The sequence below is a fragment of the Carassius auratus genome, chromosome 30, assembly GCF_003368295.1.
Source record: "Carassius auratus strain Wakin chromosome 30, ASM336829v1, whole genome shotgun sequence".
NCBI classification, from domain to species: Eukaryota; Metazoa; Chordata; class Actinopteri; order Cypriniformes; family Cyprinidae; genus Carassius; species Carassius auratus.
The window spans coordinates 28,687,028-28,701,998 of record NC_039272.1 but is presented as its reverse complement, the minus strand read 5'-3'; the positions used below and the strand labels follow the sequence as shown (position 1 = coordinate 28,701,998).

Sequence of the window (14,971 nt, the reverse complement as noted above, 5' to 3'; positions counted from 1 at the left end):
GTTTTTGAACATGTCTGCTAGGTTAATGAGATACTTTTTATCAAAAATATAAAATATTTTCGATTTATAAAAATCACAGTTATCTTGTTTGACAGTTAATCAACGCCCTCGGAAATTGATGAGAAACACAGTTTCAACAACAATGTTGAGTCCCGACCCTTTTTCCTTTGCTTCATTTATCTTCAAAATCTTAAAAGCTTCAAAATGCTACTCTCTCACTGTCACCCGCCCCAGTTCCTGGAAAATGAGAGAAATGAATCAAAGCCGTCCATCACGGAAGCCTGTTATTGATCTGTTTTTGTGTATGTGAGATTTTTTATAATGGATATCAAGAGTTTATCTGTGCATGCAGCGTGCGTGTGTGTGTGTGTGTGTGTGTGTGTGTGTGAGCCTACATGTTTTTTCCATATATGGCTCTTCTCCTAGTCCTGCTGTGTGAGTCACCTGTTTTCCATTCTTTACGTGTGGATCTGTTTACTTTTGTTGTGTAAGTGTGGGAATGTATTTAATAATAAAAAAACAACAACAGACTACTTTATTTCCTTTAACAGTTTAAGTATCAGTATCCAAACTTTAAAACTATGATCAAATGAATTCTTATCTTAATTGTAATTGAGTTTTTGCTTGTATCAAAGAGAAAACTGCATCATTATTCCTTTTACGTGCCCTATTGTATCCACCATGGGGAGTGTGAACTCTGCGACTGCCCTCTCCACTCATTCTCAAGAACACTTGATCTCAGTTTCTCTTTTCCCACAGCTCAACTGCTCTTTCAACTGTTTTTTTCCTTTCTTCTTCCTGCTCTCTCATTCTGTCTGTCTCCTCCTCGCCCTCCTCAGGAGGAATGATAGCGTGTGTTCTTATTGAAATGAGGTGCAAATGCTCTCAGCCTGAGCTAATTTTGTCCTCATGTATAAAGCATTTCATGAAATATTTACCACTTTGATAAACATGAAATATTCATCTATTATAAATGTTCCTTTTCACCTTAATTTTGTGATTTGTCATGCAAAGACCTCTGAGACAATAAGATAATTACATCATTAGAAAGACAGAATTGTGCTTCACAGTCTTGACCAATCAAATGTTTCTCTGATGCCAATGATTCATGATATTCCTGGCTTATTTACAATCTTCTGGCTACTTATCCATTTTTTTTCTGTGCTTTTCTCTGTAGAGGGTATTATGTGCCAAGATGTTCTCCTTTCACAGCCCTGCACTAAGAAATAGGGAGAACGGAGGAAAAGAAGACTGCAGTTTCCCTTTAACTAAGCCAGATGCTAAGTGAACACTGAATGGAATTAGTGGAGGTGAGCGAGAGAAAAACTGAAGGAGGGAGATTACAGAGTCAGAAAATAGAGAAATGTTATATGGAGGACAGTCTGTTTTCAAGGGTTTGTAACTGATCCTGTGTTCTTGGATTCACATTCAGTATCCTGGTTGTAAGATGATACATTTCCTCAGGAGAGTCACGTTGGTGCAGGTGTAATGGGAGCACAATGGTAAACGCCTATGAACACCAAGGCTGCATCATTAAAAATATAGTTAAAATAGTAATATTGTGAAAGTTTATTACAATTTAAAATTAGGGGTGCTCCGATCACGATCGGCCGATCGTTATGCGCATCTCGTCAGTAAAGCCGGTTCTCTAATCAGCGGTTAATTCCATCAGGTGCGTGATTTCACATAGAGTAGCTGTTAATACACAGAGCCATTGTTAATAGAGAAGATGCGCAAATCCACTTCATTTTCAGTGTTTTTTGGCCCATCTTCTCAGTTAACAACGGCTCTGTATAACAACTGCTCTATGTGAAATCACGCACCTGATGGAATTAACCGCTGATTAGAGAACCGGCTTTACTGATGAGATGCGCATTACGATCGGCCGATCGTGATCGGAGCACCCCTATTTAAAATAACTGTCTGTATTCTATTTTAATATATTAAAAAATTTAAATTATGCCTGTGATGGCTAAACTGAATTTTGCAGCTGCTGATGAACTCTTTTGGCAAGTTTCTATTGTAACAGCAACTTTACGATTACGGATATAGTGTAGTTCTTCATTCGAAATTTGACAATAAGAACATGCTTTTTTTTTAAGAATGAAGTTGAAATCACGCGGTCTTCTTTACTCTCAAAGCTCATATTGAGAAGTTCATTGTCAACTGTTTCTCTAATGTGAAAATGAGCGGGATTTTTTACTTCCAAAACCTGACTGTTGTGCTCTATTCTGGTATTCCAGGTCAGTTGTATCTCATATGCCACCATTCAAAGAAACAATGCTGTGTAAAGTGAGATACTCCTCTAATTATGCTTACCTTTCTGTGGCATGAGGTCTAATTTGTGCCTATGACAGCTGCTGTCTTCACTGCTGTATCCTTCATGCGCTTACAGAGTGGGAAACAATGCGGTTGACTTCCCATGGGCAAAGAATGATAGTTAGATCTGTCTTCTGCTGTCAGCAGACTACAGAGATGTCCTGGACATTGTTAATTTTTGTGAGTAGATAGGTCATTCTATATAAGAAATGTATCCTACATGGAGCAATACAGAATCAAAATCAGAAGTTTTGTTGAGAATCTTTCTTTACTTTAGCCATTTTAATTGTTTCAAAATGACAATAAGATTTGGTGAATTGCAAAGAGTCAAGACCGACTGTATGATTGCACTCATTATTACAGTGCAGCCTATGCTCTGTGAGGCATAGAGCCGTTAGCATAAACATGCTAACTACTCCATTTACTGAAGGGAAAGGAGAAGAGACTCCTATTCTACATGAGGCAATCTTGAATTCTGCCTGATAGGGGGATTATCTCCCTCCCTCAGTGGCGTTGAAGGATGGAGAAAGGGAAAGAATGTGATTAGGGACAACAAGAGACTGAAGCAGTCTGCAATCTCAAGAATGCAGTGTGGGAGAGACTAGGACAGACTTTTGTTTTACAAAGAAATGAGGCCTTGAATTGGAGAAGGAGAAAGAAGAGAACCGATAATTGCTTGTATTGAAAAACTGTGACAGAATAAGGATGAAGAAACGAAAGGGATCTTTGGCAGAGAGATAGGCATGAGATTCCACTGACATTCCCCTCTTCTTTCTGTCTTTGTGTACAGTGCTTGACAGTTTTGGGGAAGCTACTTTGAAAACGTAGCTTGCTAAGCTACTTATTATTTTTTTTTAAAGTACTGACGTAAAAAGTAGTTTAACACAACATGTTCCTTTAGAAGCAGGGAACTACACTAAATATATTTATTTAATCTTGGGTCTTTCCTTACCTGTACGACATTCTTGTGCAGATACTTTGAAGAATACTTGTAACCAAACAGTTTCAGTTACTCTTTTCTTATATTGACACAAAACAGTGTGACATTTCTCAAAATATCTCTATTTTTGTCATTGAGGTTTGGAAGAACATTAGGGAGTAAATTATGGCAATTCTGGGTGAACTATCTCTTTAAGAGGGGAGTGTCCTAAAGAATGCTGTGTGGGCATTTGGGAGCAACTAGAATGAATCAGTGAATTGGCTTTTTAAACTGGTTTATTGAAATGAACAGTCCCAATGAACCAGTTTGCTAAAATGAGCTGGATTTCCCAGAGTGTGTTAAATTATTGCCTCAGCTCATTTTTGCTACAGTTACTTCTTGGAAAAACATCTAGTTTCAGAAATAAGCTATTATAGACTATATTGAAAACATACAATTATGTTCACGCTAATGAAAAATGTAATTATGTTGTAAATATAAGTGCTGACAAACCTGCTTTTGTTTATTCTCAAATAGAGAGCAGTGGCACTCTTTCTTGTTCTTTTTATTAATTTGAATATTTCATATATCTAAATAGTATGCTTTTTTGTTATTTAAATGTTTTTTCCCTCTTTTACATCACTGTCCTCTATTTGCTTTTCTCCATATTGTTTGCTTTCTCTCCAGTTCTGTTCATGAGTTAAATTTGATTGAACTGCAGTAAACAAAGGAAGCCTAGAAAGTGTGGACTTGTTTCAGCAGATGAGTGTATTTAGGTTAGGAGGTTGATTCTCAGTCAGGTCTGCAGTAGATTACAGCTGCTGTGTCATCTGCGGGCTTCGGGCCTTGAGCTCCGGTAAGCGTTACATGGCTCTTCATCTTCTCCAGGTCGTGCATTATTCATGATTGGATTGACATGCTGTCCTTTCGCTCTCTCCGTGGCACAGTCAGGTTCTGTATTCAGTTTTTTTTTTCTAGACAATATGCCCTTTCTCAACCTTACACCTGTCTTAGTACAAAACCCTGAACACCCACTGGAATTTCATGAATGGTTGTGGGTCAGTATCACCATAAAGTGCCTTTTAACCCTCACAGTACAAAAAAAGGTTGGTTTTTATTTCCCGTTCTCTTTATGTCATGTCATAAATAGTAGACACACTCAAGTATTATGGAAACATATTAGCTGAGCACCCACACTTTTTTTTTTTTTTTTTGATAATTATGGGCCATTATTCAAAGCATAAACCATTATATATCTCCACACAGGCATGGAGGACAGGTGCAAATTATATTTTCTGAAAGGTATGATGTCCCTTTCTTGGTATTTGTTTACTTTCAAATTTTATGTAAACCATGTGTTTTTAATTCAAGTTTAATTCAATTAAATTGTATTTGTATAGTGCTTTTAGCATACAAATCATTACAAAGCAACTTTACAGAAAATTAAGTTTCTACAATATTTAGTAGTAGCTTATCAGTGGTGACTGTCAGTTTATGTGCATATGACAGGAATTTTCAGAAAGATTTATACAAGACGTAGTCAACCAGACGATGAACACTATTAAGTAAGGAATAATTGACGACAGGCTGTTGAATTATTAGAAAAATAATGCACACCCGAGGTGGAGATGCCACTGCTCCGGGTGTGTGTTCACGGTGTGTGTGTGTTCACTGCTGTGTGTCTGCACTTTGGATGGGTTAAACGCAGAGCACAAATTCCGAGTATGGGTCAACATACTTGGCTGTATGTCACGTCACTTTCACTTTCATTAATTTTCTAATAATCAACAGTCCGGTCCACACCTCAAGACATCAATCCGATGTTTTATTTATAGGGATTCATCCGGTTTTACTTAAATCACTATTGTGAGTAGGACTATTTTTTCCCCATCTCATCCAATTCCTCTTTTGCTAGAACCAAAACGTCGTTTTACAGCTGTTAACAGAGGCTTGAGCCATTGATAGCATTTGATATGCAAAGTGATATGGAACTGTAATGTGGTCAGGAGAGCTGCCTGGAACTACATTCGCCGTGTGTTTCCCAGAAAAGAATTCCATACCTCAGAAAGTTCGTCAGCCAATCAGATTCAAGCATTCAAGTATAACAGAAATTATTATATGATGCAATCACATTTGTTGCAATGTTTGTTAGTTCTGTATGTTGTTTCAGAGTTAGCATCATCTGAGGTCCTCTGAGGGTCATCATCATCTCTTCTCAGGTGTTCTGGATCCAGACTGGAGCTTGTGTAAATCCTAGTTACCATGGGATGTAAATCCCGTGGCAAAACAGAGAAAACAAATAGAGACATAATTAGCATAGCTGCTGTTCCAACCAAGTCAAATTAATTAGTTTAAACCAAGCTAAAGAATAATAATGTGCATTTGATCAGATACAATGGCAGTCACAAATTATGAGATGCATTATTTGAATGCATGGCGAAAGAGATGTTTTTAATCTAGATTTAAACAGAAAGAGTGTTTCTTGACCCTGAACATTATCAGGAAGGCTATTCCAGAGTTTAGGAGTCAAATGCAAAAAAGCTCTACCTCCTTTAGTGGACTTTGCTATCCTAGTAAATACCAAAAGTCCAGCGTTTTGTGACCTTAGGGTGCGTGATGGGTTGTAGCGTGGTAGAAGGCTAGTTAGGTACGCAGGAGCTAAACCATTTAGGGCCTTATAGGTAAGTAATGATAATTTGTTACTGATACAGAACTTAATAGGTAGCCAGTGCAGAGACTGTAAAATTGGGGTAATATGATCATATTTTCTTGACCTGGTAAGGTCTCTAGCTGCTGCATTTTGGACTAGAAACTCAATTTGCACAAGTATTTATTTCTTATTTGGAGAAAACTGTGATATTTGGATGCAGTTTTTTTTGTTTGCATGTTATTGCTCCCACACCTAGCTATTAAACACTCTGGATTATATAGATACAATTGATTATTATTGTAAAAAAGATTTTAAAATATGAAGATGACAGGGTGGACCAGCACATGACAGGGTAGACGCATAATGCAGAATACACAAAGCATGACAAAATATGACAATGAAACATTTATTCAACTACAAAAAATATCTATATAATAATAATAATAATATTATTAATAATAATAATATTTCAGAAAATTAATAACTTATCTCTTTTGTTGTAAAAAAAAAAAGCTAGATATTATTGGGTGTAGTGATATAGTGATTTTTGTTTTCTTAAATATAATCTGTGCATTCAGATCCCTCGAGACAAGAAGCACAGTAAATTAAAGCCTACAATATTCATATTTTTATTAATTCTATACTAAATGTCTTAGATGTTCATTACACTGTTATTTGTATTGTGGTGTATTATCTTGTTTTATGGTTGAGCTGAGAGACGGAAAGCTGTTATAAAGCTAGTCAACAAATATAAAAGATGCCACCCACCACTGACCTGTACTTAACCCATCCTCCTCTCTCTCTCTCTCTCTCTCTCTCTCTCTCTCTCTCTCTCTCAGTATCCTTCTTCTTAAATCATGTTGACTCCCACTCTGTTTAATTCACATGCACAGTGATCCCACAGAAAGGGAAGACTACATACAATTTTAAACACTTGCATGTAAATGTCTTGTCTCATTCCACCTCTTTTCTGACTGTTTTCAGAAGCTTTTTATAGTTAATCTGTAATGGCTCTCTCTTCAGTCATTACACTAAGATGAATTAGCAACTGGAAGAACACAGAGGTTAATTAACCTTTAAATTAGGTGAGCAGTTTTCTGTAATGATGCCATCTGTGTAACTGGCCTCTAGACACAGGGCCAGTGCATTTTCACATATACAGGGTGTAAATCTAACATGCATTTTATTTCCACTTTTCTGTAAGATTTAAAGTTTTGTTAGATTAATCAATTCTAAGCAGGTCTGTCAAAGTTTTCCTCCGAAACCCTTCCAGCTCAATAAGGACAGGAGAAGCACAGTCCTTCCTTTGTAAGTAACAGAAACAGGATCTCTGAATAGAGCCAAACGTCATAGTAGATGGAGAACAGAGTCTTTTGAGAGTGATGCCTTAAGTATTGGTGTGTGAGAGGTGATCAGGATCACAGGGTCAAGAGTATCAACCTTGAGAAAAACCGCTCAGTACATCACTCCAGTGTTCATGGACATCATTAATATTTGAGACACACCAATACTACAAATCTAGCCATACCAATAAATGGCGTTATCAAAATTCTGAACTGTTTTTGTCTAGATAATTTAAGTCTAATAATTATAAGTAAATTAAGTAAAATGGATTTATATAGCACTTTTGGCAATACCCGTTGTTTCAAAGCAATGCAAGTATACATATTTAAACATATTATATATCCAGCTTTATATAAAGAATTGGGTAATAGTTGAATATTGCAATTAGATAAAAAGGAGGGGGATGGGTCAGATTTCCTATATTTACATGCGAATACTGTAGGTACTGTATTCAGTTAAAGTCGGATATTTTCACATTTTCATATATCGCTGAGAGATAATATATACAGTACAGACAGAAAGTTTGGACACTATGAAAATGACTATGACTATGAAAATTGTAGATTCACACTGAAAGCATCAAAACTATGTATTAACGCATGTGGAATTATATACATAACAAAAAGTGTGTAACAACTGAAAATATGTAATATTCTAGGTTCTTCAAAGTAGCCACCTTTTGCTTTGATTACTGCTTTGCACACTCTTGGCTTTCTCTTGATGAGCTTCAAGATGTAGTCACCTGAAATGGTCTTCCAACAGTCTTGAAGGAGTTCCCCGAGAGATGCTTAGCATTGTTGGCTCTTTTGCCTTCTGTCTGTGGTCCAGCTCACCCCTAAACCATCTGGATTGGGTTCAGGTCCGGTGACTGTGGGGGCCAGGTCATTTGGCGCAGCACCCCATCACTCTCCTTCTTGGTCAAATAGCCCTTGATGCCTTCAGTGAGAATCTACAATTTTCATAGTCATGAAAATAAAGAAAACTCTTTGAATGAGAAGGTGTGTCCAAACTTTTTGGTATGATATATATTATTCTTCTAATTAATTTTTTTCAGTCTGCTTTAAACTATTTAATTGGCTAGTTGTTTTTAGCGCTAGGTAGGGTGATAACGTCAGTCTATTAAGAGTAACAGCCTTCAAACCTCAGGACGTTTTAGGACAGATTTATTGGAAACATTTGTATATTAAGTATAATCTTTTTGTATATTAAGCATAAGCTCAATCCCACACATAAAATGTAAAAAGTGTATTTTTTTTTTTTTTCTTATTCAGTAATCAAAAAACAATTGGGAAAATAATGTAAATTCCTTGGTGCAAAGGTTGGCTGTGTCGAATTTCAGAGATAGTTTTGCAAAGTATGAAAGGCAAAAAGTTCATTGTTAGTAATTATAAATAAAAGTTACGGGAGCAGGAAGTTAGAACCATTTCAACTTTAGAGCTTTTAGTTCTTAATGCACTTGTTAATCACGTTTGATTGTGCTGTTGAATTGAGGTTTAAACAAATCCACCAATATGTATTCAGCTTTCTTTGTTGGTGAAATGGGTTTCATTTTTTTAGATAAACTTTAATGATCTGCTCTCAGCGCCTGAAATATTATATCCATTTATCATCTAGTTGAGTTGTTCATATGAAGCATTGTATGTTCTTTCGAGGTCCCCTGTGCTTTTTTGTTGCCTGGGTGGAATTGTTATGTATAACCTGATGGGATGGAAATGCAGCAATGTCCCAGTGAGTCTCTGAAGAAATATGTCTATAGCCTGGAGCTACTGGGTATTAACAGAGGGGAAGATGGGTAATCAATCCAGTGGAAATGACCACAAATCCATTCTTCAAGCCCCAGCTGCCTGGAGTGCGAGGCTAGAGTCGAGAAACGAGTAACTGCATTACACCTTTTAGATGAAGCACATCCAATACACTTGCGATTAATACACCTTACTCATTTTAGTTCAGTTTAGATTTATTAGTATTTGTTTGTATTTTAACAGTTGCATTTGTCTTGCCAAGCAGCTTTACATAGTCCTAACATTCAAGTCTTGCACTTGCAAACAGGTAACGATATAAAAACGGGGATAAAATCTAAATTCTGATTGAATGAACCATAAAAAGTGTTGCTAAAGGGATTAATTCCAATAATAAATAATAAATGTCCAAAAATTGTATTGGACATTGGTGCTATTGCTGGATTTTGTGCTCACAGCAGTGGAGAAATCACTGAGACACATACACTTTCTGATCACGCACACTATAATATTTATAAAACATACATGTTTCGAAACACAGCTCACACAAACAGCACTTCGTGTCTCAATGCCAGGCGACTGTGGGGCCGTTTGCATTTGTTGGCTAGAATGTAATTATGAATGCTAAATTATGTTTTGTGCATGTGAGTTTTATCTGATTATGCAGGCTCCGTTCATATGAGCTGGGTAGAGGAAAGTGAAGACCGATTTTTCAGAGGTGTTTATGGAGGTTTATATGAGCCGTTCTCTAGTTTGCGCACCATAAAAGCAATTCCATTTATCTCTGATTTTCTTAAAAAGAAAAACTCATATCTCTCAGAATGCATTGTTATTGGAGGATAAGTGTTTTAGTTCTCATTATTGGCCTGTTGGTTGGTGATGGATGCTGTGCTTGGTGGACAGTGGCACAAAGATGTAATTACATTATAAGATAGAATACATGCTGTTCATTTGAATTTTCTATTTATCAAAGAATCATGAAAAAAAATCCACAAAAATAAAGTAGTACAACTGTTTTCACTGTTTTTGTATGACACTGAAGAATGGAGTAATGTCTGCTGAAAATTCAGCTTTGTCACATGAGTCAAATACATGACAAATGTGTTAAAATAGAAAACGGTCATTTTGAATTAATATTATATTACCGTTCATGTATTTTGTATTAAATTAATGCAGCCTTGGTGCATGTTGATTAAAATATTACCAACCTGTGACAGTGCCCTAGTAAAAAAGTGATCTACAGTATTTATTTCATACTAATTATAGTTCTAATCTATTAACATATTTACACACATGTAGCCTGAGACTTATTTATATACAAATTATAATTCAACTTTACTGTATTTGGAGTACTACTTGTGCACAATGCACATTTCTTAATATTAAGCCTAAAATATTATTTAAAGTGTATCTGCAGTAGTTCCACTTTAGGTGAAATCAAATATAATCAAATATATTTCAGTATATCTTTAGATGGATTTCAGTGCATTAAATACAAAATAAGTTGTTCCAATTTAGCAGAATTTAGTTTAGAAGTATATTAGTTTAGTATAAACAAAAAAAGTGCAATTGCAGGGTATTTTTATTAAGTACATAAATGTAATCATAGTATACTTAGCATAAAATATATGTATTTCAAATACATTTTAGCATATTTCTATTTCACTTGAGTGATATTGGTCTTATACAGTAGTTCTGTTGGCTCTGGTGCATCAACTCCTCCAGACTAAATCGGTTCAAAAATCTGTGTAGTGTATTCAATTCCCATTGTTGCATATTTATATTAGACAAATAAGATTATTACCAAAACAAAAGACTTTCTTGGTTTCTCCAGCATTATAATCCATCACAGTCATAAAGGTCACAAGATTTTGGTATATCAAGGCCTTCTAGATCCATCTTCACCCAGCCAGGTGATCTACTCCCCCTAAGATATGACTCTATCCAATGATTACTATAGCAACTTTTGCCAAAATATTGTTGTAACTCAAAGATTGATTGTTTGCATGCCCTGTCTGTCTTCCACATTTAAATTATGTAATAACTTTCTAGCAAAACAGTGGGTGATGTATGACCAAAATCTTGTACCATGAGATGGGTCAAGGTAAAGATATACATCACAATAAAGTAATCCAATCTGTAGAGCTGCTTTGAAACAATTTGCACTGTAAAAATAAAAAAGAAAGCACTATACAAATAGACTTGACTTCACAAGAGTATAAGAGCAGTGCTCATAGGCTGACACAATAGCTCCACAAATAATAAATGAACAGCCTCCAACATACAAATGACAGTTTAAAATGGACTGTGAGTGAAGCAATGTTTTTCTTTGTCAGTTTATAACTTAAATAAACCACAAGACTTTCTAAAAAGAAACAGTCACTCTTTGGCTGGTGTTTACACCCCCCGTGCTCAGCGCCGAGGGTCTCGTAAGCAAAGCTTTGTGTGTCGTGTCATGCGGCTTTGTGTATTGTGAGGGATGCATGTAAAAGGAGCTTCTTGTTTGCTGTGACCTTCAGAAATGGCAGAGATGGGGAGAAAAACCTCTGCACCTTCTCTTGTCGCTTGTCAACAGAGACGGGATGTGGGGTCAGCGTAATGCTGTGCTGCAGTGAAAGGCACATTGTGGTCAGGACAAGATGCCAATAGATACTGATCTGAGATCAGGCTTTTTCGGTCAAGCACAGATGGCAGCCGCATGCATTCGTAGAGGGAGTAAGAATAAGAGGCTGATCTCAGTTCAGCTATAAATGGCAGCCTTGGCTATAACCCTGTGAGTTCCTAATCATAGTCTACACTTCAACTGACAGCTTATTTCTAAGTAACTTCAGCTCCAGCAGATTTGTCCAAAAAGGGCCTCCTGCAGAGAGAGAGAGAGAGAGAGTGCACATAAGGAAGTACTGGAAAAAATTCAGAGGTAAATGTTGAAAGATGCAGCTTTTCTGCAGTGCTTAGCACACATAAAACATCTGACATCTCTTTCCAACCACCTGCTGTGGAGTGTGTGTGTGTGTGTGTATGCAATATCTTTCATTTCTCTTCCAGCTCTTTTAATAATTGTTGGAACAGGCTGTTTGGAAGCACTAGTAGGTGTGTTGGCCAACCCAATCGCAAATATTGCATGTTAAGCAAACTCTTCAATTGGCCAGTCTGTGTTTACCAGATCAATTTCTGACACTGGACTCTGTCGGTTGGCAGGCCTCAACAATGGGATTTTTTTTGCCTGCTTATCAACTTGAGCCAGCCAACATTTTCACTGGCCCCATTATGAAAGAACGTGATGTATTTTCTATTTACTACCAATATTTAAACATCTCTTATGTTTTACAAATCACCAATGCTGTATCAAAAATAAATTACTTCAGTCTTCAGTGTCACACGATCCTTCAGATATCTTTTGAATATGCAAATTTTTGCTTAATATTTTTTTGTGATAGAAAGTTGAAACGAACAGCATTTATTTGAATTAAGACCGATAGATCCAAAACTCTCTAACACTGGGCCATCTTTAATAATGGACAGTGTGATATTTCAGATGCTCAAAGAGGTTCTGTAGTGAATCAGCTCGGCTATATCTACAGTATATAACCAGCATCCACAGTGGCTAGTGTGACTTTCATAACCGGTTTTCTCTGTATGTTTATCTCTGCAGTGGGTTCTTGCATTTGAGATATTCATCCCTCTGGTGCTCTTCTTCATACTTCTGGGCTTGCGGCAGAAGAAGCCGGCCATTCCTGTGAAAGAAGGTAAGTTAAGTGACAACACAGAGAGAGAAGATTAGTAGTAGGAGATGAAGGAAGTGTGAGTTGATTCTTACCCCAAACCATCTCACTCTGCCCTCCACTGGTCCGTCAGATCACTTCTTTTGACACCTGGGGTTTTTATGAAGTTCACATACTGTATGCAATACAATGTGTCTGAATTAGTTAGACTAGGACCTTTATTCATTTTCATTCATTAAAGAGATGGTACACACTCTCAGGTCATTTCACACCTGTGTGGGTTTCTTTCTTCTGCAGAAGAACAAAAAAATTACACTGCAGAATGTACTGACTATACAATGATAGATATATATATGTGTGTGTGTGTGTGTGTGTGTGTATTGAAGTGACGTGCTCAAGTATGGTGTCCTAAACTCAGAATTTGTGCTTTGCATTTAACCCATTAAAGTGTACACACACACACCGTGAACACACACCAGGAGCAGTAGACAGCAGCAGTTGGAGGTTTGGTGCCTTGCTCAAGAGTCTGACGTCAGTCATGGTATTTTGGGTGGAATGATGATCTATGGAGTGGAAGAGAGCGCTGGTAATTCACTACCCCACCTACAATCCCTGCCAGACCTGAGATTCTGAGAAGTCTGACTCTCTATCCATTAGTTCACCACTGCCCCCCATATATTGATATATAGAGATTATATCCAATTATTCTGATGCCAAACAGTCATAAAATCTTAAATATTTTTCTCTTTTGTGTACATTTAAATCACTTTTGTGTTCCACTGAAGAAAACAAATTCACACAGGTTTGGAATGACATGAAGGTGGTTAAGGATGAACTATTGTTCAAAAAGTGTTGTTTGTGGTTCATTATAATGATATGATAATTTATCCATTTTTCTATGTGGTTGCTTCATACAGCTTTGCCAATCTGTCAATGATTGCAAAGATTTTTGGCTGTTAGACAGTGCTTTAGCCATGTACTGTAGTTTTTTTTTTTTTTTCACAGAACACCCTCATTTGTATGTCATCACAATGTCTGTTATTTTCAATGCTGAAATCACACCATGTTTTGTTTTATTTTTGCTTCTTTCTGTCATCTGTCCTCAATACTTTTGTATCTCTCTCTCTCTACCTGTCTTTCAATCTTTATATTTTCCCTCACCGTGCATGTAAACTGCATGCTGGACCAGTGTGTAAGTCAAAATGTTTGTTTTTTGTCTGTGTGTGGCTGAATTCTTAACTCTTGAGTATGTGGGATCATTTCACTGTGTGTCCTCTAATTGTGTGTGTTTTTCGTGGACTCTAAAAGGGTTAATGTGCTGCTATATGTCTATGTCTCATGCATCAATCTAATGGTAAAAGGCCACAAATGACTCCAGCAGTATGTGCAGACTGGAGCCTGCCCATATGTCAACATATACACAGGAACATGATGGATTATGAATAAATAAATTATAAAAACATTGTGACATAACCAGGTGTGATGCATCAAGATTCCAGCGATATGAAATTTGCACGTCCACACTGAAGACCCATCCATGTTTGACTTTAAAAATTGTATACTGTGGCCGCGAAAAGTTTGGAAATGTCTTACATATGAGATTTAGGCAGTATTGGCATAAATCCTCTATTACAAGTAACTTGTTATTAAAGTCATTAAAGACCAATCATAATGTTTTTTCTTACAATACGTAATAATGGCAATATACAGTGCAGATTAAAGTCAGTCAAGCCCTATATATATATTATTAAATAAATTAATATTTTTATTCAGTAAGGACTCATTAAACTGACAATAAAGACATTTATAATGTTACAAAAGATTTATATTTTTGAAGGATCATGTGACACTGAAGACTGGAGTAATGGCTGCTGAAAATTCAGCTTTGCCATTACAGGAGTAAATAACATTTTAAAATATAATTAATTATAGAGCATTATAACAACAAAACATGTTAAATTGTAATAATATTCCACAATACCACGATGATGTAATCCAAAACCTCACTCCACCTAGGGTGTTTTCGAACATTAGGCTAGTCACAATGCTGCAGAAATGGAAACTAGTCGTTATTACAGCTGATTTCAGAAACTCGGATTAGCATAGCTTTTATTGCTTTCCATTTTATTGCATCACACCTGGTGTAAAAGGTTTAGGTGTTGGGTTCCCTTTTGTCTCTGTGAACACTAACGTAATGCACAACCCACTGTGAACGAAGGATCTTTCTTACGACGGCACGTTATTCAAACACCTTGTCTTAATAATGTCACATCTGTGC

The 14,971-nt window shown here is 36.5% G+C and overlaps 1 protein-coding gene across 3 annotated transcripts in view; it reads left to right on the top strand.

The window, feature by feature from the left end:
* The window catches only part of abca2 (ATP-binding cassette, sub-family A (ABC1), member 2), a 56,600-nt gene that overhangs the window by 9,945 nt on the left and 31,684 nt on the right, over nucleotides 1-14,971 (top strand). For 2 of the 3 annotated variants that reach the window (XM_026212587.1, XM_026212585.1), the window contains exons 2-3: nucleotides 12,624-12,717; nucleotides 13,883-13,885. In XM_026212587.1, the coding sequence (XP_026068372.1) occupies nucleotides 12,624-12,717; nucleotides 13,883-13,885 (97 nt within the window). The remainder of the gene's footprint in view (nucleotides 1-12,623; nucleotides 12,718-13,882; nucleotides 13,886-14,971) is intronic. The other variant, XM_026212586.1, reaches the window with a different exon arrangement.